We start from the raw sequence: 19,484 nt of genomic DNA, 5'->3' as shown, positions 1-19,484 counted from the left end.
TTTGGTGGGGGTATGTAGGTTCATGGAGGGTTAAGTCTAGGGTGCCAGGGCATCTGCCTATAGGCTACTGTGATGTAAATCCAGGCCTGGTCAGGTCAATTTAAAGGAGACTCTCTCAGTCTTTACTAATGGATGAATAACCAGCATTATTTCATATTTTACAATCCTGTGAATATTTTTCACCAGTGTTTACTACAGTAACTGATGACTGTGCTGTTAACGATTAGTAATTCTGTTATGCAGGTATGACTTTCTAAAAACCTTGACTATTCACCAGAATGTCCCGAGATAAACAGGTGGAGCGGTGTACTGTACGCTGCCCAAGTAATACTCGTTTCAATAAAAATACTTCTAACTAGAGCATAAAAATGAATAGACATCAAATGCTGTAGATCATTTACATTCTAACACTTATTGAGATAACGAATATATCCCATAATAAAATAACCTACATTATGGAGTCTATTTGTACAGGAATATCACAGGTATGCAAAAAAAAATGTTTTCCGAGAGCGGTTTTGGTCATTCCACCTAATCTTTATGTTTTTTGGTGCACTGAATCCAAAAATGACCTCCATTTTGTCATAGGACATCACGTTTCCTGACAATTTAGAGATCCATGTTAAATAAGACAATACCTCAAAATAAATGGAAATAGACTCATAAGATTAAAGTTTTATTGCAATTTTTTCATAAAAAAACCTTTTTTGAACTGAAATGAGCTCACACACTAAACTCGTATATGGAGACACAAAAAGGAAACCGAGAGCCCAGTAGTGTAGTACATTAAGCAGTAAGGTATATTAAAGTAACAATATGTGAAAATACTCACAAACATGGGGCACCTTAAAGAGGAACTCCAGTGAAAATAATGTAGTAAAAAAAGTGCTTCATTTTTTACCATTATTATGTATAAATGATTTAGTCAGTGTTTGCTCATTGTAAAATCTTTCCTCTCCCCGATTTACATTCTGACATGTATTACATGGTGACATTTTTACTGTGGGCAGGTTATGTAGCTGCTCCTAGCTGTTTTAGCTGTTAGAGACAGCTGTAAACAGCTGTTTCCTGTCTGTGAACATTGTTACATTGTGGCAGTTTGCCCAGAGTACCGCGGTCCCAGAGCTTCTTGTAAGAGGGGTTTCAGCACAAAATCAGTCATACAGCGCCCCCTGATGGTCTGGTTGAGAAAAGCATTATATTTCTCATGTAAAAGGGGGTATCAGCTACTGATTGGGATAAAGTTCAATTCTAGGTTGGAGTTTCTCTTTAAAGGTAACCACTGTAAAGGCAGGTGGGGAGATTAGACCTGACTCCACTCATGTTAAAAAGTCACTCTCTGTAGACAGAAAAGGGGTAACACCCCTCCACCAAGGGTGGGCTAGACAATAAACTAGGAACAGAGGCGCCAAAATAGGGTAAAATATGTTAAAAACTGTTTAAAAAGAGGAGGTAGCAGTGGAATTACCTCCTCATTCAGTAGACACAAACTGTCGATTTCAGATCAACAATATGTACTCCTGGTATTGCCTGATGAAGGATTGTGCCTGCGAAACATGTTGCACTTTTGGAGAGTTTGAATAAAACATATTGTAGATCTGAAATCTTTATATATTTTGTAGTGAGTATGCATAGATAACTTATTATTTTTTTGTAGATGCATAAGTATACTGTAAAGTTACATAGTTACATAGTCCAAAATAACTATGTAACTATGTAACTATGTAACTTTACAGTATACTTCTGCATCTACAAAAAAATAATAAATGTATTACGTATCAATGCTAAATGTTATTTTGTGATTTAACAATATTAAAATGTATATTTGCATTGTAATTTGTATTCATTAATTCCCAAAATAACGCGGAAACTCACAATTTACTTCCTTCCATGACAACAGCATACTGTTTGGTGTATGCTTTGGTTTAATGAATGCCACAGAAAATTAGATAAACAGATTAGGAAAACAAAAGCTTTCTTTCAAACAAAAGTTTGCTTTCTTAAAACAGAAAGTATTTGCACTAGTTCAGTTTGGACTTAGCTCCGAGATTTCTCCCAGTGCATCACTGCTGATATGCAAATTACCCAAATACTGTCCCTTGTGAGTTAGCCACACCTCCAGATCCGCTGGAATGCAATTATGTGTCACCTTGTTATTAAAGAGCCACACTAATCCAACATGCATACAGACTGTTTTGGATTGGTTGGACCTCATTAGTGCATGGCATGGATTCATGTGGCTCTATGGAGTAGGACTTGAATCGCCCAGAATTACAGACTACACAGCAAGCTCATGGTGAACACTCCTAATTGGAGTGTGTAAGGGGCTACAATAGACCAAAAAGCCCTCTTACTAAAATGCTATGGAAAAGTCATTATTAGTCATTTTCATGATATTGGTCCTATCATTGTCTTAAAGGAAACCTAAACTGAGAAGTATATGGATTTTTCCTTTTAAAATCATACCAGTTGCCCGACTTTCCTGCTGATCCTGTGTCTCTAATACTTTTAGCCACAGCCCCTCAACAAGCATGCAGATCAGGTGCTCTGACTGAAGTCTGACTGGATTAGCTGCATGCTTGTTTCAGGTATGCGATTTGGCCACTACTGCAACCAAAGAGATCAGCAGGACTGCCAGGCAACTGGTATTGTTTAAAAGAAAACCTCTATAGCCTTCTCAGTTAAGGTTCCCTTTAATTATTAGGGGACAAACCAGGTGTCATTTAGCGTATTTGTAAATGAATGTATCCTTTAAATTATAGCCTACATACGTTCCCCCTAAATCACCGCCACATTTACCTTAACCTAAGCACAAATGAAAAAAGTGAAAGCTTTTTTTCTCATTCGACTGAAAAATCTGATCGGATTTCTCGTTTTTTTTTTATTTTTATATATCTGGAATGCCAGATATTTTTCTTCAATTTCTCTAAAGATTGTATGGTGTGTGTTAGATTGTCAATTTATTAATATACACACCCTAGCAATTTTCTCGGAGTTTCCAATTATTTTTATGATAATTAGGGGGAAAATGAGCATAGGTGTGTGGTACATTGGTCATATTTTTGAAATGTTACAACTAGTCAGAAAAATTGATTGCAATTCTTAAATTGAACAGATATTTAAAAAATTGTATGGTGTGTGTGGCCACCTTAAAGCCGCATCTACACAAGTACATGCGGCTCGATTGATAAGATCCGACAGGACGGATCTTGCTTCCGCCGATTCCCTGCTCGCTCCCCGCTAGGAGACAATGGCAGGGAATCGAGCGGAAGATAAGCGGCGCGGGGACGAGCGGAAATCAAGCGGGTATTGATGCCGGCGCACGAGCGGCGGGCATGCGGAAGAGGCGATCCGGCGGCTAATTGAGCCGCCGGATCGCTGCAATGTCCCATCGTGTAGATGGGGCTTTACCCTCACATTACCACACTTGGGTTTAGCAATTAATTACAGAGAGGAACCCTGTAAACACCCAGGAATTGTAGCGATCCAGAGATTCATGGAGCAGTGAGGAGAGTATGTACTGTCCCAGCCAAGTGAGGGGGTAGGGACTTTTTTATTTTCAATTCAGATTTATTTTTAAGACCTTAATCTGTTATTACTGTGACTCTGATGCATGCTGGGCTGCTTTCTTTGTCTGACTTTAGTTGTGCTTTTAGTGTACAATTTTCCAAACACGGACACGTACTGTCTGTAAAACAGGCACACAGTGGTCATTATTAGATGCAGGGAGCTGGAACTTTGGATGACATAAAACTGAGCATTATATAGCTGTTAAGTCTTCTTCCCTGCCGCTCTGATCTGCACCTGCTGCGTCTCTGTATACATCAGCCAATTCCTTCCACATAATGGCAAGTCCTCATTCTGCTGTGCGCTGCTGGCCGTGTAGAGGGTCACTGCGGTCTCTGCGAATCTCGCTGTCCTCACCTCCTGCTGTGCAGTGATGTGTCACAGCCACGTGTAATAAGCACCTTGATGGCGTACAGGAAATGTGTTGCTGTCAGCAGCGCTTACAGACTTGCTTCAGCTTGGGATCAGCAGGTTCAGGCTGATTCCTGTCTTTTGCATCAGTGGTGCATATTTTTAAGTCCTATATCTTTATCATCACAGGCAATTCAATAAGTAGAAGAAAATGGCTTTTCATATTACTACCCGCTGGGCTGGCCTAGACATAGACGAGCACTACAGTTCAGAAATGTAATTTAATGCAAAAACGATGCCTATGTCTAAAGAAGTCATGCGTGACATCCCTAGTGCCACATCTCACATGTTTCTAATAAAAGCTTCACTAAGCATATGAGTATATGGACAGATTCACAGCTTTCTGTACCTCTACTTCGTGCATAAGACTTGAGTCAGTGCAATTTCAGTTTAGATTCAGTGAATGTTCCAGCTTTCCTGTACAGGTGAAGGGAAAAATGAATGAGGCTGATCTGAAGCTGAACAGAACTTGCACTTAAAGTAAACCTAAATGAGTTTAACTCACCTGGGGCTTCCCTCAGCCCCCTGCAGCCGATCGGTGCCGCAATTGCAGCATAGGGGGCGATATACAGGCTGGGAACGCGAAGAATCACTCGTGTTCCCATGCCTGTCGGCCGGTGACGGCCAAACCGGAAGTGTTCGCCGGCAGGTCCTGGACCATCGGAGCAGGGCTGCGAGGGCACCGATCGGCTGCAGGGGGCTGAGGGAAGCCCCAGGTGAGTTAATCTCATTTTTTTGGCCAGACTTTAGGTTCACTTTAAAGCAGACCTAAACCCAGGACTTCCTCTCTGCTTTAAAAGATACGCAACCGTATAATAACCACCTTTGCAGAAAAACATTTTCTTGTTACAGCACAGCTTATAGAGCTCCTCAGAGATGCTGCTGTGTAGTTACTTCCTGGTTTTCTGGGAGCACAGAAAGGGTTAAACTCCTGCGTTTACATATAGCCTAAAGAGCACAGTTCAGACAGAGATGACATCTCAAATTTCAGCGGCTTATTACTAGCAGACAAGAGAGAATAATGCTGGGTACACACAACGCGTTTTTTTCGGTCAATTTCCCGTTCAATCTAATTTCGATTCGTTTTTCCGCTCGATTCTCTTATCTTTTATCAATTTCCATTCACTTCTATGAGAAATCGAGCGGTAAGACGATCAAAAGTAATATTGGAAATGACAGAAATTATCAATCGAACGCATCTATACACCGGAAAAAACGCAACATGTGTACCTAGCATTAGACTGGCTGTTATCTCTAAATACAAACAGGGTGGGTTTCTCTGTGTTTTCCTTCTCTCATGTGGAAGTGTTTCATTCCTCTTTAATACTTGAAGGACCTTTGTTATGAAAATCTTAAAATTTTAAATGTATGTAAACATATACAATTAAGAAGTACATTTCCTACAGAGTAAAATGAGCCATAAATTACTTTACTTTTCTCCTATGTTGCTGTCACTTACATTAGGTAGTAGAAATCTGACAGAACTGACAGGTTTTGGACTAGCCCATTTCCTCATGAGAGGTTCACAGAAATTGCTTTATTTTTAAAATGCACTTAGTGAATGGCAGTTGCTCCATCCAACTGCCAAAAAAGTTTACAGTGAGCAGGGAGGCTGGTCAGCATGTTTGTATAAATCTTTTTCAGGGAGTGTCTTTATAAAGAATAAAGGCCATGCTGGGAATCCCCTATGGGGAGATGGACTAGCTCAAAACCTGTCTGTAATGTCAGATTTCTACTGTTTACTGTAAATGCCAGCAATATAGGAAAGAAGTAATTTATGGCTCATTTTACTCAGGAAGAAATGTACTTATTTGTATGTGTTTTAAATTTCAAGATTTTTGCGCCAGTTCCTCTTTAACCCCATCCTGACCGTTAGGAAGGTGGCAGCCCCAGGACCAGTTAACGCCCAAAGGGGTCAAGTCCTGGGCGGGGTTTTACAGGGGATGGAGCCTAGGCTTACCGCCAGGAAGGTTAAAAAATACAGATAAATAAATAAAAAGATAAACAAAGAGGGCACCAGCGACCAGAGCCCACCAACAGAAATCTCTGTTGGTGGGCAGAAAAGGAGGGGGATTCATATGTGTGCTCAGAAGTATGGCTATGCAGCGAGCTTTAAAAGCTGCAGAGCACTAATTTCTAAAAAATAGCCTGGTCACTAAGGGGGTGGGTGTAAGCCTATGGTCCTCAAGTGGTTAATGCCTGAGTAATCTTAAAATTTCGAAATAAAACTGAACATAGGTGTGTGGTACATTGGTCCGATTTTTGAATTGTTACAATCAGTGAGAAAAATTGATTGCTATTCCTGAATTGAACAAATATTTAAAAATTTGTATGGCGTGTGGCCACCTTTAGGGTTAAAATGTGTTTGTTTTTTTCCAACCTTGACTTTTTTAATCATCTTTTTTGTGTGTGTCTGTTGTTGTGTTTTAAAGAACTACTAAGTATAAAAAGAAAAATAATTGACTCACAAAGCTATAACAACATTGTTAAGTTGTCAATGAAGGACAGCGTGTGGGATAAATACATATAACAATGGGTGCCAAGATCTGGTGACAGTATCAGTCCTGCTGGCAAGTGGCTGACCAGGCATTCTATATGTTTACCCGCACCACAGAGATCACAGAGTTCCAGTAAACACTGAACTATGATAGCCAAGATATCTTACAAGTTTCAAGAACAAATGCAGCAAGTGGGCCTGAACAATAACTTGTTTGTATTGTTTTGACATTCCGTGATAAAACGGTTTGCGAACAATCAGTAGCTTCACTATTTCACATTTTCTTATCTGTGAAAATGTTAGAGGACAGAAATGGACGTGGGAACAAGAGATCAGAGTACTGAACTTGGCATTCAAACATGTTTGGTACATTGTATTCCACTATTTCTCAAATTACAGGCCCAAACAAATGAAGGGAGATCTACTTATAATATGTAACAGATTGTAACTGATCAACAGTAGCTGTACTGTTATAGCATCATATGGGGATGAGTAGCACGATTTTAGGCAGGAACAAAAGACAATATAACAATGAATGCATACAGATGCACAATAATGATCCCCCAAATGATCGTTAGTTATGCCAAGTACACAAATGTTGAGGGCCTTCTCTTCATCAATCCACCAAGCTGGAAAATATTTGTCTAATTGGTACTGAAATGCCCATTACCTGTCCTCCCCCCTTCTCTCTATAGGATAGAACATGCTGGTTGGTAAGGAGCTGAGCAGCATGCCTGTACCGAAACAGGACATTGCCGTACATAGCCAATATTAACATGGCCACCTATGGGCCACCCAACCTTCCACGGCGCCTGATATTTATCATAAATAGCGACAAAGCTCGAATAGGGTTAGGCATTGGTTGGGGGTGAGATTAGACATTGGTGTGGGGGTCCGATTTGCTTTAGGTATCGGTGAGGGCGTGGTTAGGTTTAGTGATAGTAAAATATTGGTAACATTTACAGAATTATGACTGCTCAATGGTAGAATATCTTATTTTGCAGTAATTCCACTATATTTCCGTCACCCAAATGTCCATAGAGTCCATCCATTTTGCATGTAGAGTGATTGGGGATAAACTGTCAGCCGAAATGATCACGAAAGATAATTCCGTGAGACAGACATCTTATTGGCCATTGCCAACCTTTTTTGCACTATATGGGGTTACATAACTATAACCAATTTCCACATGTTACATTTTTAAGTTATGATATTATTTAACACAAAGGTAATATTGTACATACAGGTGTATATTTGTGTTTAGCGTAAAATAATACATGAATAAAAATATATTTACATAAGTCTGTATGGGAAATTTATGGTACTTAGGCTGATTAGGAAATCAATTATCTGTGTACTTTTATCTAGTATGTTATTTGTAGTGTTCAGCTGTGTAAACTGTATTGCAGTGTAAATAACTAGCAGTAATATGTACATTTCCTAACAAGGCCCCCCTCTGCTGCCCATGCTAGTTGTATGCTCCGCCCCTTGGTGCTAAGAAGTGCAATAAAATATATTCTGTTTGAGTTCTCGCAGCTGTGATTAGCACTCTAATGAGAAATAGATAGGACAGGATTATCAGGTCACACTGCGGTTGCTGTACAAACACTAGTGGAGGAGAACACTTTCCTGTGAGTACATAATTGTTTGCCGGTCCTTTTTTTGTCATTTGTCATCAGCATGGACAAACAGTGCTATCAGCACACTTTATCGTCGCCGGTTACAGAACTGCATTGTTCGGTTGCCATGAGCGTTGCATAACTCCTCTGTATAATAATACAACCTACCTTGACTGAAAATCAGTGGCTCCTCTCATGGATATGTGACTCTGCTCATGTGACGTCATTCCTTTTGTAGTCCAGATTTCAGGAAGGCATTGACTTACAGTCTCAATTTCCTGTGGGAACAAATGCAGTATTCCTTAGGACAGGTACACTGTGGGATTAGTGGACAGCGATGACAAAAAGCAAGTGAAATAACAAAGGAATACAAAAACAAAAGAAAAACATAACATAGGAATGCAAAAACCAAAGAAACACACAACTAAAAAGTGAAGTAACGTCTCTGGAATAGGTCTCACATGACAATCCGGAAGGGAAGGAATACATCTGAAGCAGCTGATGGGACACAAAGCAGCTTTGCTACCTTCTAGTCCATGAAATGCAAACAGGTTTGTGGAGACAGAACCTGACACCCGTGCAGTGCCATTCATACACCACAGAACACTGTGTGCTGGGCCAGTGTACAGGGGATTCACATAATGGTCAGTCTTCAATCAGGTGTTGTTCCAGACTTCTCTGTAAATAGGCCGTGCCCAGCCTCACCACAAATAACCAGGTTCTGCTGTAGTTGTTAAATGAACTATGCCTAGTTAAAGCAGTGTAAAGTCTTGTCATTTCTCACCTGATAGGCACTTATTTGTGCTGTGCTAAGAAGGTTTGAAGTAAATAAGAATTAAGTAAGATTATATAAAATTGTAGTTTAAAAGGCGTCTGATCCATCTGTTTTTCCACTTCCTGTTTCTCATGTTTGTGTCTGTGTCATTGCTGCAGTGTCGGATTCTGTTTTTTGCAGTGCTTTTATGATCATCAGCCAAAATTAATGTTGATTTGAAAGGACAACTGAAGTGAGAAGTATATGGAGGCTGCCATAATTATTTCCTTTTAAGCAATACCAGTTATCTGCGGCCAGTGAACTGACACGTCGTCTGTTAGACGCCGCAAGCCAGTTCACCACCTGAGGACACACCATCTGGCGGGGGGGCGCAGTCCTTCCCCCGCAATGCACTTGTGACCAGGCGCGTCAGAAGGAGGCACAAAGGGGGACACAAGGAGTCACAAAAGAGGACAGAAGGGGTCACAGGGGGGACTAAAGGAGGTACACAGGGGGACAGAAGGAGGCACAATGGGGGACAGAAGGAGGCACAATGGGGGACAGAATGAGGCACAAAATGGGTCAGGAGGCAGCACAATGGGGACAGATTGAGGCACAAAGGGGGGCAAAATGAGGCACGGGAGAAAAGAAGTAGGCACAGGAGAAAAGAAGGAGGCATACAGGGGACTGAATGAGGCACAATGGGGGACAGAAAAAAACACAAAGGGGGCAGAAGGAAGCACAGGGAGACAGTAGGAGGCACAAAGTGGGACAGAAGTATGCACAAAGGGGATAGAAGGAAGCACAAAAGGGGGACAGAAGACCGCATATGGGGAAGTAACAAGGCACGGGGAGACAGAAGGAGGCAGAGGGGGACAGAAAGAGCATCAGGGAGACAGAAGAAGGCACAAAGGGGCACATAAGGAGGCACAGGGGGACAGAGGAAGGTGCAGGGGACAGAGGTGGCACATGGAGACAGAAGAAGGCACAAAGGGAGACAGAGAAGGAGGCACAAGAGGACATAAGGAGGCAGAGTGGGACTGAAGGACGAATAGGGGGGCAGAAGTAGCACAAGGGGACAAATAAAGGCAAAGGGGACATAAGGAGGCACAGGGAGACAGAATAAGGCAGAAAAGTGCACAGGAGGAGGCAGAGGTGGCACAGGGGCACTGAAGGAGGCACATGGAGACAAAAAGAGGCACAAAGGGGGATAGAAGGATGCACTAGACACAGAGGTGGCAGCTGCTTGTAACTCACGCAAAGTAGATGCAGCAGAAGCAAGTAACAGAACACCCATGGGGCAGGGCGTAGTCTGGGGCTGGGCTTAATTTGGAGGTAGGGCTTAATCCAGCAACATGGCGCCCCCAGGACCAATGGCCTGTACTGCATATTCCTAGATGCGTCCCTGGGTGTAGCTAATGAGTTATGGGCCCCGGTGCAAGTTTTACATTGCCTGCCCCCCCCCCCCCCCCCACTAAAAACATAACAATTGATACGGCGCACCAAAACCTACCAGGGACAACCACAGTGTCAGAGGTGCAAGAAGGGGATGGGGAACAGTTTGTTAATGATTACTACTATTCAAAGACTATAGAAGTGATCATTACCAGCACAAGACCAATAAAGAGCTAATACTGCCATTGTAGGAGGCTCCTCTGGCCCAAGGCCCCCCTTGAGGTCACAAGCTCTACATCCCCTATTGCTACTGGTCCCCCTGCTAGTCTCTCAACCCATTGTAGCCAGATCGACTAGAATCGATACAATGGTATATGAAAGGAGGCAAAAAACGGTCGAAGTGTAGACTGTTTTATTGTATACTGTATCTATACAGACCCTGAGTATTAAAGTGATTAAAAAAAATCCAAACACAAAATTCTGACACTCATTCCTTGATCTCACAAAAAACTCACCCCAACTCAGATCACTGAATTTGGGAGTTTTCTGTAAACACTCCAAAAAGAGTCCAGGAAGCCAACAATCAGGGTCAGTCAGGAGAAGAAAATCATGTACGCTGAAAAAGCCCTCTGCAGTAATCTGGAGGCCGAGTGAAGCCACTAGTAAAATATCAATAATATTACCAATATTCTATTGTTAGGCACTTGCTACATAATTCCGATGGAAGAATAAGTAATCAGTAATTTTACCAATATTCTATTATCACGTTACCTAGCCACCTTCTCACACTAACCCACCTTCTACCTTCTCCTAACCTTCCCCCCTGCCGATACCTGCACCTCAATGTCAATTACTAAAGTGTCCCTCCGCTGATATCTGCGCTGGCTTCCACCACTATTACCAGGAAATTTCATTTACAGGCCTTCGGCACCCAAATTGTACACTGGGTGCCGCTATAGTCGCAATTAACATTGTGGTCTATGCAGTGCCCAAATTACCAGGCACGCGGAGGTGCCCAAATTAGCTACATTTCCACTATTGGAAGAAACTTGGGCACCGCCATAGGCACCATTAGCTGCCATTTATGTCGCTGCCCCAACATTATCAGAATACAGTCCTGGCCAAAAGTTTTGAGACTGTCAAAAATATTGGAAATTGGAAAAGATGGTGCTTAAGTTTTTAGAATAGCAATTTGCATATACTCCAGAATGTTATGAAGAGTGTTCAGAGGAATTGCATAGTCCATCTTTGCCATGCAAATTAACTGAATCCCCCCAAAAAAACCTTTCCAGTGCATTTCAGGACCTGTTGAGATCATTTCAGTAATCCTCTTGTTAACTCAGGTGAGAATATTGATGAGCACAAGGCTGTAGATCATTATGTCTGGCTGATTGGGTTAGAATAGCAAACTTGATATGTTAAAGGGGAACTGAAGAGAGAGGTGTATGGAGGCTGTCATGTTTATTTCCTTTTAAGCAATACCAGTTGCCTGGCAGCCCTGCTGATCCTCTGCCTCTAATACTATTATCCATAGCCCCTGAACAAGCATACAGCAGATCAGGTGTTTCAGACTTTAAAGTCAAATCTGACAAGACTAGCTGCATGCTTGTTTCTGGTTTTATTCAGATACCACTGCAGAGAAATAGACCAGCAGGGCTGCCAGTTCTCTCTTCAGTTCCCCTTTAAAAGGAGGGTGATGCTTGAAATCATTGATTTTCCATTGTTAACCATGGTGACCAGCAAAGAAATGCATGCAGCCATCACTGTGTTGCATAAAATTGGCTTCACAGGCAAGGATATTGCGGCTACTAAGATTGCACCTAAATCAACAATTTATAGGAGCATCAAGAACTTCAAGGAAAGAGGTTCAATTCTTGTTAAGAAGGCTTCAGGGCATCCAAGAAAGTCCAGCAAGCGCCAGGATCGAAAGTGCAACCAGTGCAGAGGTTGCTCAGGAATGGCAGCAGGCAGGTGTGAGCACATCTGCACGCACAGTGAGACAATGACTTTTGGAAGATGGCCTGGTGTCAACAAGGGCAGCAAATAAGCCACTTCTCTCCCAAAAAAACATCAGGGACAGATCGATCTTCTGCAGAAAGTATGGTGAATGGACTACTGAGGACTGGGGCAAAGTCATATTCTCAGATGAAGCCCCTTTCCAATTGTTTGGGGCATCTGGAAAAAGGTTTGTCAGGAGAGGAAAAGGTAAGCGCTACCATCAGTCCTGTGTCATGCCAACAGTAAAGCACCCTGAGACCATTCATGTGTGGGGTTGCTTCTCATCCAAGGGAGTGGGCTCACTCACAATTTTGCCAAAAAACACAGCCATGAATAAAGAATGGTACCAAAACACCCTCCAACAGCAACTTCTTCTGAAGTGCTTATAATTATATTTCAGTATATCACATAAACAACTGAAACAAAGATCTAAAAGCAGTTTACAAAGGAAGGTAGGGTAGAAAGGTGCTGGTACTGCAGCTAGGTGTGCAGGTAGGGTTGCAGGGGTGCAGACCAGGTATCTGGTGCGATGCAGATAGACCAGCGTGCTCAGGCTCAGATAGACATCATATGCAGGCGGAGAAAAAGATGAGAAATGCCGGCACTGCTGTAAACTGCTTGTTTATTCATAATCATAACACGTAGTGCAACATCATGGATTCGAATTTCATGCATATTGAGAACTAACATACCAGTTTGCTGGTGAAGCTGTGCGGTGGGTGCTGGGGGATAAGAGCCTTACGGCTGGTTCGCGCAGCCTCCGTAGAAGCGCATCTGCGCGAAACGGCTGTAAGGCTCTCTTCCCCCAGCACCCACCGCACAGCTTCACCAGCAAATCGGTATGTTAGTTCTCAATATGCATGAAATTTGAATCCACGATGTTGCACCATGTGTTATGATTATGAATAAACAAGCAGTTTACAGCAGTGTCGGCATTTCTCATCTTTTTCTCCGCCTGCCTAAAAGCAGTTTAGCAGCAAAGTTTGTGAAAACTAATATTTTTGACAGTCTCAAAACTTTTGGCCAGGACTGTAGCAGTGGATTGGCGGTGGGGGTTAATTCAGGTTAGGTGTGTGGGGGGCAGTTAAGGTAAGCATGGAGGGGGGTGTTTTTAAAGGTAAGGCACAGGGGGGGGGGGGGGCAGTTACAGTTGGGTGTTCAAAGCAGTTGGCTTTGACGCACAGCGCCAAGCCCCGAAATAATGCTTTACTGCACGGCACACATAAGGGTAATTCAGGGTATCGGCTGGCGGTCGCCGGATCCCTAATTACTTCTCCCTCCCAGTCGCTAAACCAGTATATATACTATATATATATATAATAATGGTCACAAAAAAAGAATGTCCTACACAATTCCTAACCAGTAACCACAGGATGTCAGTGGTGGTGATAACTATGGAAGAGCTGGTTAAGATAATAGAAAAGCTTCTAATATTGATAGGCTAATCGATATCAGTCTAGCTTTGTGGTTAGCAATTCTGCCCTATTTCTACACTGGAGACAGGTAGATGTTGCATAAAGGTGTAAACAGTGTAGCTTTGGCAATAATAATGTGCCTTGTTTGTCCAATGCCAGAATTTTTAAATGCACAATTGGTTTATTATTCTGCCGAGGGATTGAATATTTAGTTTTACACAGTCACTGCCAGTATTTACAGTAAATATAGGGAAAGGGTTGTGTTTTGCTCCATGTATGCCGGAGTTTGCTTAAAGCAGACCTGAACTCGGAACGTCCTCTGCGCTCTACAAGATACAGAGCATAACAACCTGTAAAGAAAAACATTTCTTTGTTGCATACAAATTCTGCAATAAATTTGCACTGTGTAAACTTCCTGCTTTCATGGAAGCAGACATATTGTTAACATCTTGTGTTTACAAATTAGCTGCTCTGCCGTGGCAGAGGAGATTACACAGCTGAGAGATCAAATTACACTGGTGATTAATCACAGATGGGGGGGGGGGGGGTAGACAGGCTAAACTCTCCAAATACATACAGGGTGCATTTCTCTCTGCTTTCCTTCTGTACAGTGCAAGAGTTCAGGTCCACTTTAACTTAGGTAAATGTTTCCTAACACCCAACCTCCCCCAACGTAAGAAGACCTTCCCTTGTGTCTAGCCCTAACCCCCCTAGTCCTAGCTGGGATATCTAACTTCCCCCTTCCCTATCAACACTCCTAACGTGGCATTTAACCTGACCTGTAAACCAACACTCCTCTTCCACGGTCTTCACCCTTGGTGGCAAATCCCTGCTGCAAAGGCCCACTGCCAACTATCTGCGACAGATGTAGGATTTGGGTGCTAATGCTAAAATGTATACATTGTGCACCAGGGCTCAGCCACTATATACTCCCTTAGCTGCATAATAGAGTGCAATCATCACCCAGACCATACGCCTGGCACTAGCCATTCACTTGCATTTTCTCTGTGTCAAAAGTATTAGTGCCCTAATAAACGGCTTCATCCTGTATTCATACATTCAAAATCTGCTGCTTAATTTGGGCATATGATGAAGACAAAAGATGGCTCACCCTGCTCTGGCTCAACTCCTGCCCGTTTTAAAAACTATTCCCCTATTGACAACCTAAAAAGTTCTTAGGACACATAATTCGGGCTGTTGGTTGCTAGCAGCCAAAATACCCCTTTGGGTTTTTTTTTTGCTAATTGCTGGTGCCCAAATGAGTCACTGAGCACCACTATAGCTGTATTTCACATTATGGCATATGGTGGAGTCCAGATCTCGGCTGCTGCACCAAAATGAGCTGTCTTCCCCCATGCAGTGCCGAGACAAATCCCTTCAAATGTTATGGGGGAGAAAAGGCAATTTAACTAAAACTATTCATTCATTTTAAAACAAAGAACTAAACGGCAAGACTCGGTCTAAAATGCAAGAATACACTGTAAACATTTGCTGTAAGAACCATCCATATTTGAATTTCTGTTTTAATAGCCAATTACTGAAAAACGCAGGTATGATTCCTTCACATTTCCAGGCAATTAAAACCAAGATTATGGACAGGGTTATCATATTCTAGAAAACGACTCTTTATCAGGGATGGCATATGAATAATTATTAAAGACATCAATGCGAATAGTTCAGCCTGGCTTCATTTCAGTCCACACAGAGCAGATGCTTTGTATCGGCAGGAAGTTCAGCTTATGCCAAGCAGAGCAATTACAGTAGGTTCGGATATAGAATAATCAGATGAGGGCTCTCACAAGACATAATTACAGTAGTATTCCTTATCCAGCTTAAAGGGAACCAGAAGTGAAAATAAACTTGTAAGATAATTAATTCTATGTGTAGTACCAGTGGCAAGTAAAACACTGGTAACATAGAAATAAGTCTCATTTTTATTTCCAGTTTAATGGCTTATTTTTTAAGATTGCATCAGGCTGTCAATTGCAGTGTAGAATCTACACTCTACTTCTCTTTCAGCTTAAAAAAGCAATAACCGTTTGAACTTTCCTGCATTAAAACCTTATCTCACTGGTTCTTGGCTGTTTTAGCTTCTATTTACTTTTCTGGAAATCAACTGAATTCACAAGTTGTTAGACAAGCTCTTTTGCATAGATAGCAACTCAAGTTTCACAACTCTTGCAGTACTATAAAACAAAAAGAACTTCAGACAGTTTCTTACTAGGGCTCGTATTATATGTACCGACATTTATCTCATCATGTCACTTCAGGTACACCTTAAAGCGGACACAAACTAAACATGTTTTTAATAAAAATATTTCGTTGCACCACTCTGACACATACAAAGATAAAGAAACACTCCTTCAAGCCTATGAGCATATCAGTGCATGCTTTTCACCCTTCTCTTTTCATAGCTAGGGTTATACTGGGGGCAGCCATTAGCAATTCCTCCATTGCCGGACACCATCTACTCCACCAGTTTGCCGGAAAAATCCCGGCAATTTGAAAGGAAGGGAGGGGTTCCTCCAATAAATGTAAAATATTTTATATTTGTCATCATGCAGCTGAAAAAAGCTGGCTATTTATTATTATAATTTAGAAAATAGATTTTATTTCTGAAATCTTGTATTTTTAATTTGGGTCCACTTTAAGTGTGCCCAGTTTCATGGAGCAAAGGTCATCAGATGTGGATGGTTAAAAGCTCATTAGGTATTACAGGCAGTTTAGTTTCAATAAACACCACTTTCTTTAAAGGGAAGGTTCAAGCAAAATAAAAAAATTAGTTTCACTTACCTGGGGCTTCTACCAGCCCCATGCAGCCATCCTGTGCCCTCGTAGTCACTCACTGCTGCTCCAGTCCCCTGCTGGCAGCTTGCCGACCTCGGAGGTCGGCAGGACGCATTGCGTACATTTTTACGCATTCCCGCTAGTGCAGGAACATTAACACATACATTTTATGCGTTACTGGTTCAATGGGGGCACAGGATGGCTGCATGGGGCTGGTAGAAGCCCCAGGTAAGTGAAACTCATTTTTTTATTTTGCTTGGACATTCCCTTTAAAAAAAATGTCTAGCAGGTGAGAACATTTTGTCAAAGAAATTGATAGCTAGAGTTGCTTAAATTTTAGTGAACAAGCTGTTGTGCTCTTATACTTCTATGCTAGCACCTGCAGAAAGAATTGGTATAAAGGAGTTCCATCAAAAAGTGCATGAACATGACTCAGCAACCCTCATTATGATCGGACATGACCTGGCCAAAGGCAATCATCTTTTTTTACCCTACAGACAAGGTTTAGTAAATTAAGGGCACTGACAGCATTACTTGTGTTCCACATCTTCCAGTTTAAAGTGGGATAAAACTCTGATATAACAGTTAATGGAAATGTGTTTTCCTACTTTGTATTACCCATACAGTTACCATATTTGCTTTTGTGCACAAGCAATATTGTCTGTTAACTAGTTACAAGGTCCCAAAGTACAGTTTATCAGCTCTGAAAGCTGCCATAGCCTTTTCTTGCATAACTACTTTATTTACAGTGGGATGCGAAAGTTTGGGTAACGTTAATCATCATGATTTTCCTGTATAAATCATTGGTTGTTACTATAAAAATGTCAGTTAAATATATCATAAAGGAGACACACACAGATATTTGAGAAGTGAAATGAAGTTTATTGCATTTACAGAAAGTGCGCAATAATTGTTTAGGCGGGTTCCTCAGGCGGCAGGAAGTGGAGGGGCGGCACCAGATGAAGTGGCTGTGATAGCGGGGGGGAGCCAGAGCCGAGGTGAGGGCAGCCCGACCTCTCCCTCCCTCTCCCCCCCTCTCCCCGGGCCGCCCTCCATGCTCCCCCCTCGGACTGCAGGCAGCAGAGTTAGCGCGCAGGGAAGCGCTGCTGTACACAGTTGTTACTCACCTCCCTGGATCCCATCGCCGCTCCCGCCCTGCTGGTCTCCTCTCTGCAATGCAGCCGCTGATATACACACGCTGTCGCTGCGTCCTGTTTACACAGGAAGCAGCCGCGTGTGTATCATCGGCTACATTGCAGAGAGGAGACCAGCGGCGATCGGATCCAGGGAGGTGAGTAACAACTGTGTACAGCAGCGCTTCCCTGCGCGCTAACTCTGCTGCCTGCAGTCCGAGGGGGGAGCATGGAGGGCGGCCCGGGGAGAGGGAGGGAGAGGTCGGGCTGCCCTCACCTCGGCTCTGGCTCCCCCCTCCGCCATTATGAGGGGGCACCTACCTACTTAACCTATACTGGGCAAGCTACCCATCTATCCTATACTGGGGGGCACCTACCTAATCTAACCTGTTTTGGGGGCAGCTACCTATCTATCCTATACTGGGGGGCACCTACCTAATCTAACCTGTACTGGGGGCAGCTACCTATCTATCCTATACTGGGGGGCACCTACCTAATCTAACCTATACTGGGGGGCAGCTACCTATCTAACCTACACTGGGGGGCAGCTACCTATCTAACCTATACTGGGGGCAGCTACCTATCTAACCTATACTGGGGGGCAGCTACCTATCTAACCTACACTGGGGGGCAGCTACCTATCTAACCTATACTGGGGGGCAGCTACCTATCTAACCTATACTGGGTGGCAGCTACCTATCTAACCTATACTGGGGTGCAGCTACCTATCTAACCTATGCTGGGGGGCAGCTACCTATCTAGCCTATACTGGGGGGCAGCTACCTATCTAACCTATACTGGGGGGCAGCTACCTATCTAACCTACACTGGGGGGCAGCTACCTATCTAACCTATACTGGGGGCAGCTACCTATCTATCCTATACTGGGGGGCACCTACCTAATCTAACCTGTACTGGGGGCAGCTACCCATCTATCCTATACTGGGGGGCACCTACCTAATCTAACCTGTACTGGGGGGCAGCTACCTATCTAACCTATACTGGGGGGCAGCTACCTATCTAACCTATACTGGGGGGCAGCTACCTATCTAACCTATGCTGGGGGGCAGCTACCTGTCCTATGCTGGGGGCACCTACCTAATCTAACCTGTACTGGGGGCACCTACCTAATCTAACCTATACTGAAGGGCAGCGACCTAATCTAACCTATACTGGGGGGAAGCTACCTATCTAACCTATACTGGGGGCACTTATCTAACCTGTATTGGGGGCACCTACCTACCTAGCTAGCCTATACAGGTGGCAACTATACTGGCTACCTATACTGGGGGCACCTACCTAACTAACCTATACTGGGGGTACCTACCTATGTAACCTATGCTGGGGGCAACTATACTGGCTACCTATATTGGAGGCACCTACCTAGCTAACCTGTACTGGGGGCACTTACTTATCTAACTTATACCGGGAGGGGTGGGGGGTGCCTGCCTATCTAACATACTGGAGGCAACTATACTGGAGGCAACTACCTGGCTAACCTATACTGGGGGCAACTTTACTGGCTCACCCATGCCTGGCCACCTATACTCGGGGGGGACCTATAGCTGGCTACCTATACACCCTCGCCCTGGGTGCATTTTAGCCTAGAAACTGCACTGTTGCCGCCGGCCTCCGAGTCCGACGACTCCGAGCTCTGCGGCCTCTCCTGTCTCCTCCAAGGCTGCACGCTGGTGACGCTGCCTAGTGCCTAAGCCTGCTGATTTGATGGCGGCGGCTGCTGCCCGCTCTGCTGCCCTGGCTGCGGCTGATTGTCACGGTCAGTCACTGAGCAGCGAGCGCCGACGTGACCGTGACGATGATGATGATGAGGCTGGCTGGCTGCCGCCGGCCGCCGCTCACTGGCCCAGCGCGAGATCCCTCAGATCCGAGATGGAGCATGCCCGCCGCA

At 43.4% G+C, this 19,484-nt stretch overlaps 1 protein-coding gene across 9 annotated transcripts in view; it reads right to left on the bottom strand.

Moving 5' to 3' along the window:
- FAM13C (family with sequence similarity 13 member C) overlaps positions 1-19,484 on the bottom strand; it is a 508,143-nt gene that overhangs the window by 200,813 nt on the left and 287,846 nt on the right. For all 9 annotated transcript variants that reach the window (XR_011024565.1, XR_011024563.1, XR_011024566.1 and 6 more), the window contains one exon: positions 8,263-8,372. Coding sequence is in view for 3 of the 9 variants with exons in the window: in XM_068258692.1 (XP_068114793.1) it covers positions 8,263-8,372 (110 nt within the window). In the remaining 6 variants the exon portion in view is untranslated. The remainder of the gene's footprint in view (positions 1-8,262; positions 8,373-19,484) is intronic.

This window comes from Hyperolius riggenbachi, chromosome 10, assembly GCF_040937935.1.
Source record: "Hyperolius riggenbachi isolate aHypRig1 chromosome 10, aHypRig1.pri, whole genome shotgun sequence".
NCBI classification, from domain to species: Eukaryota; Metazoa; Chordata; class Amphibia; order Anura; family Hyperoliidae; genus Hyperolius; species Hyperolius riggenbachi.
This window is presented reverse-complemented; position numbering and strand designations above follow the sequence as displayed.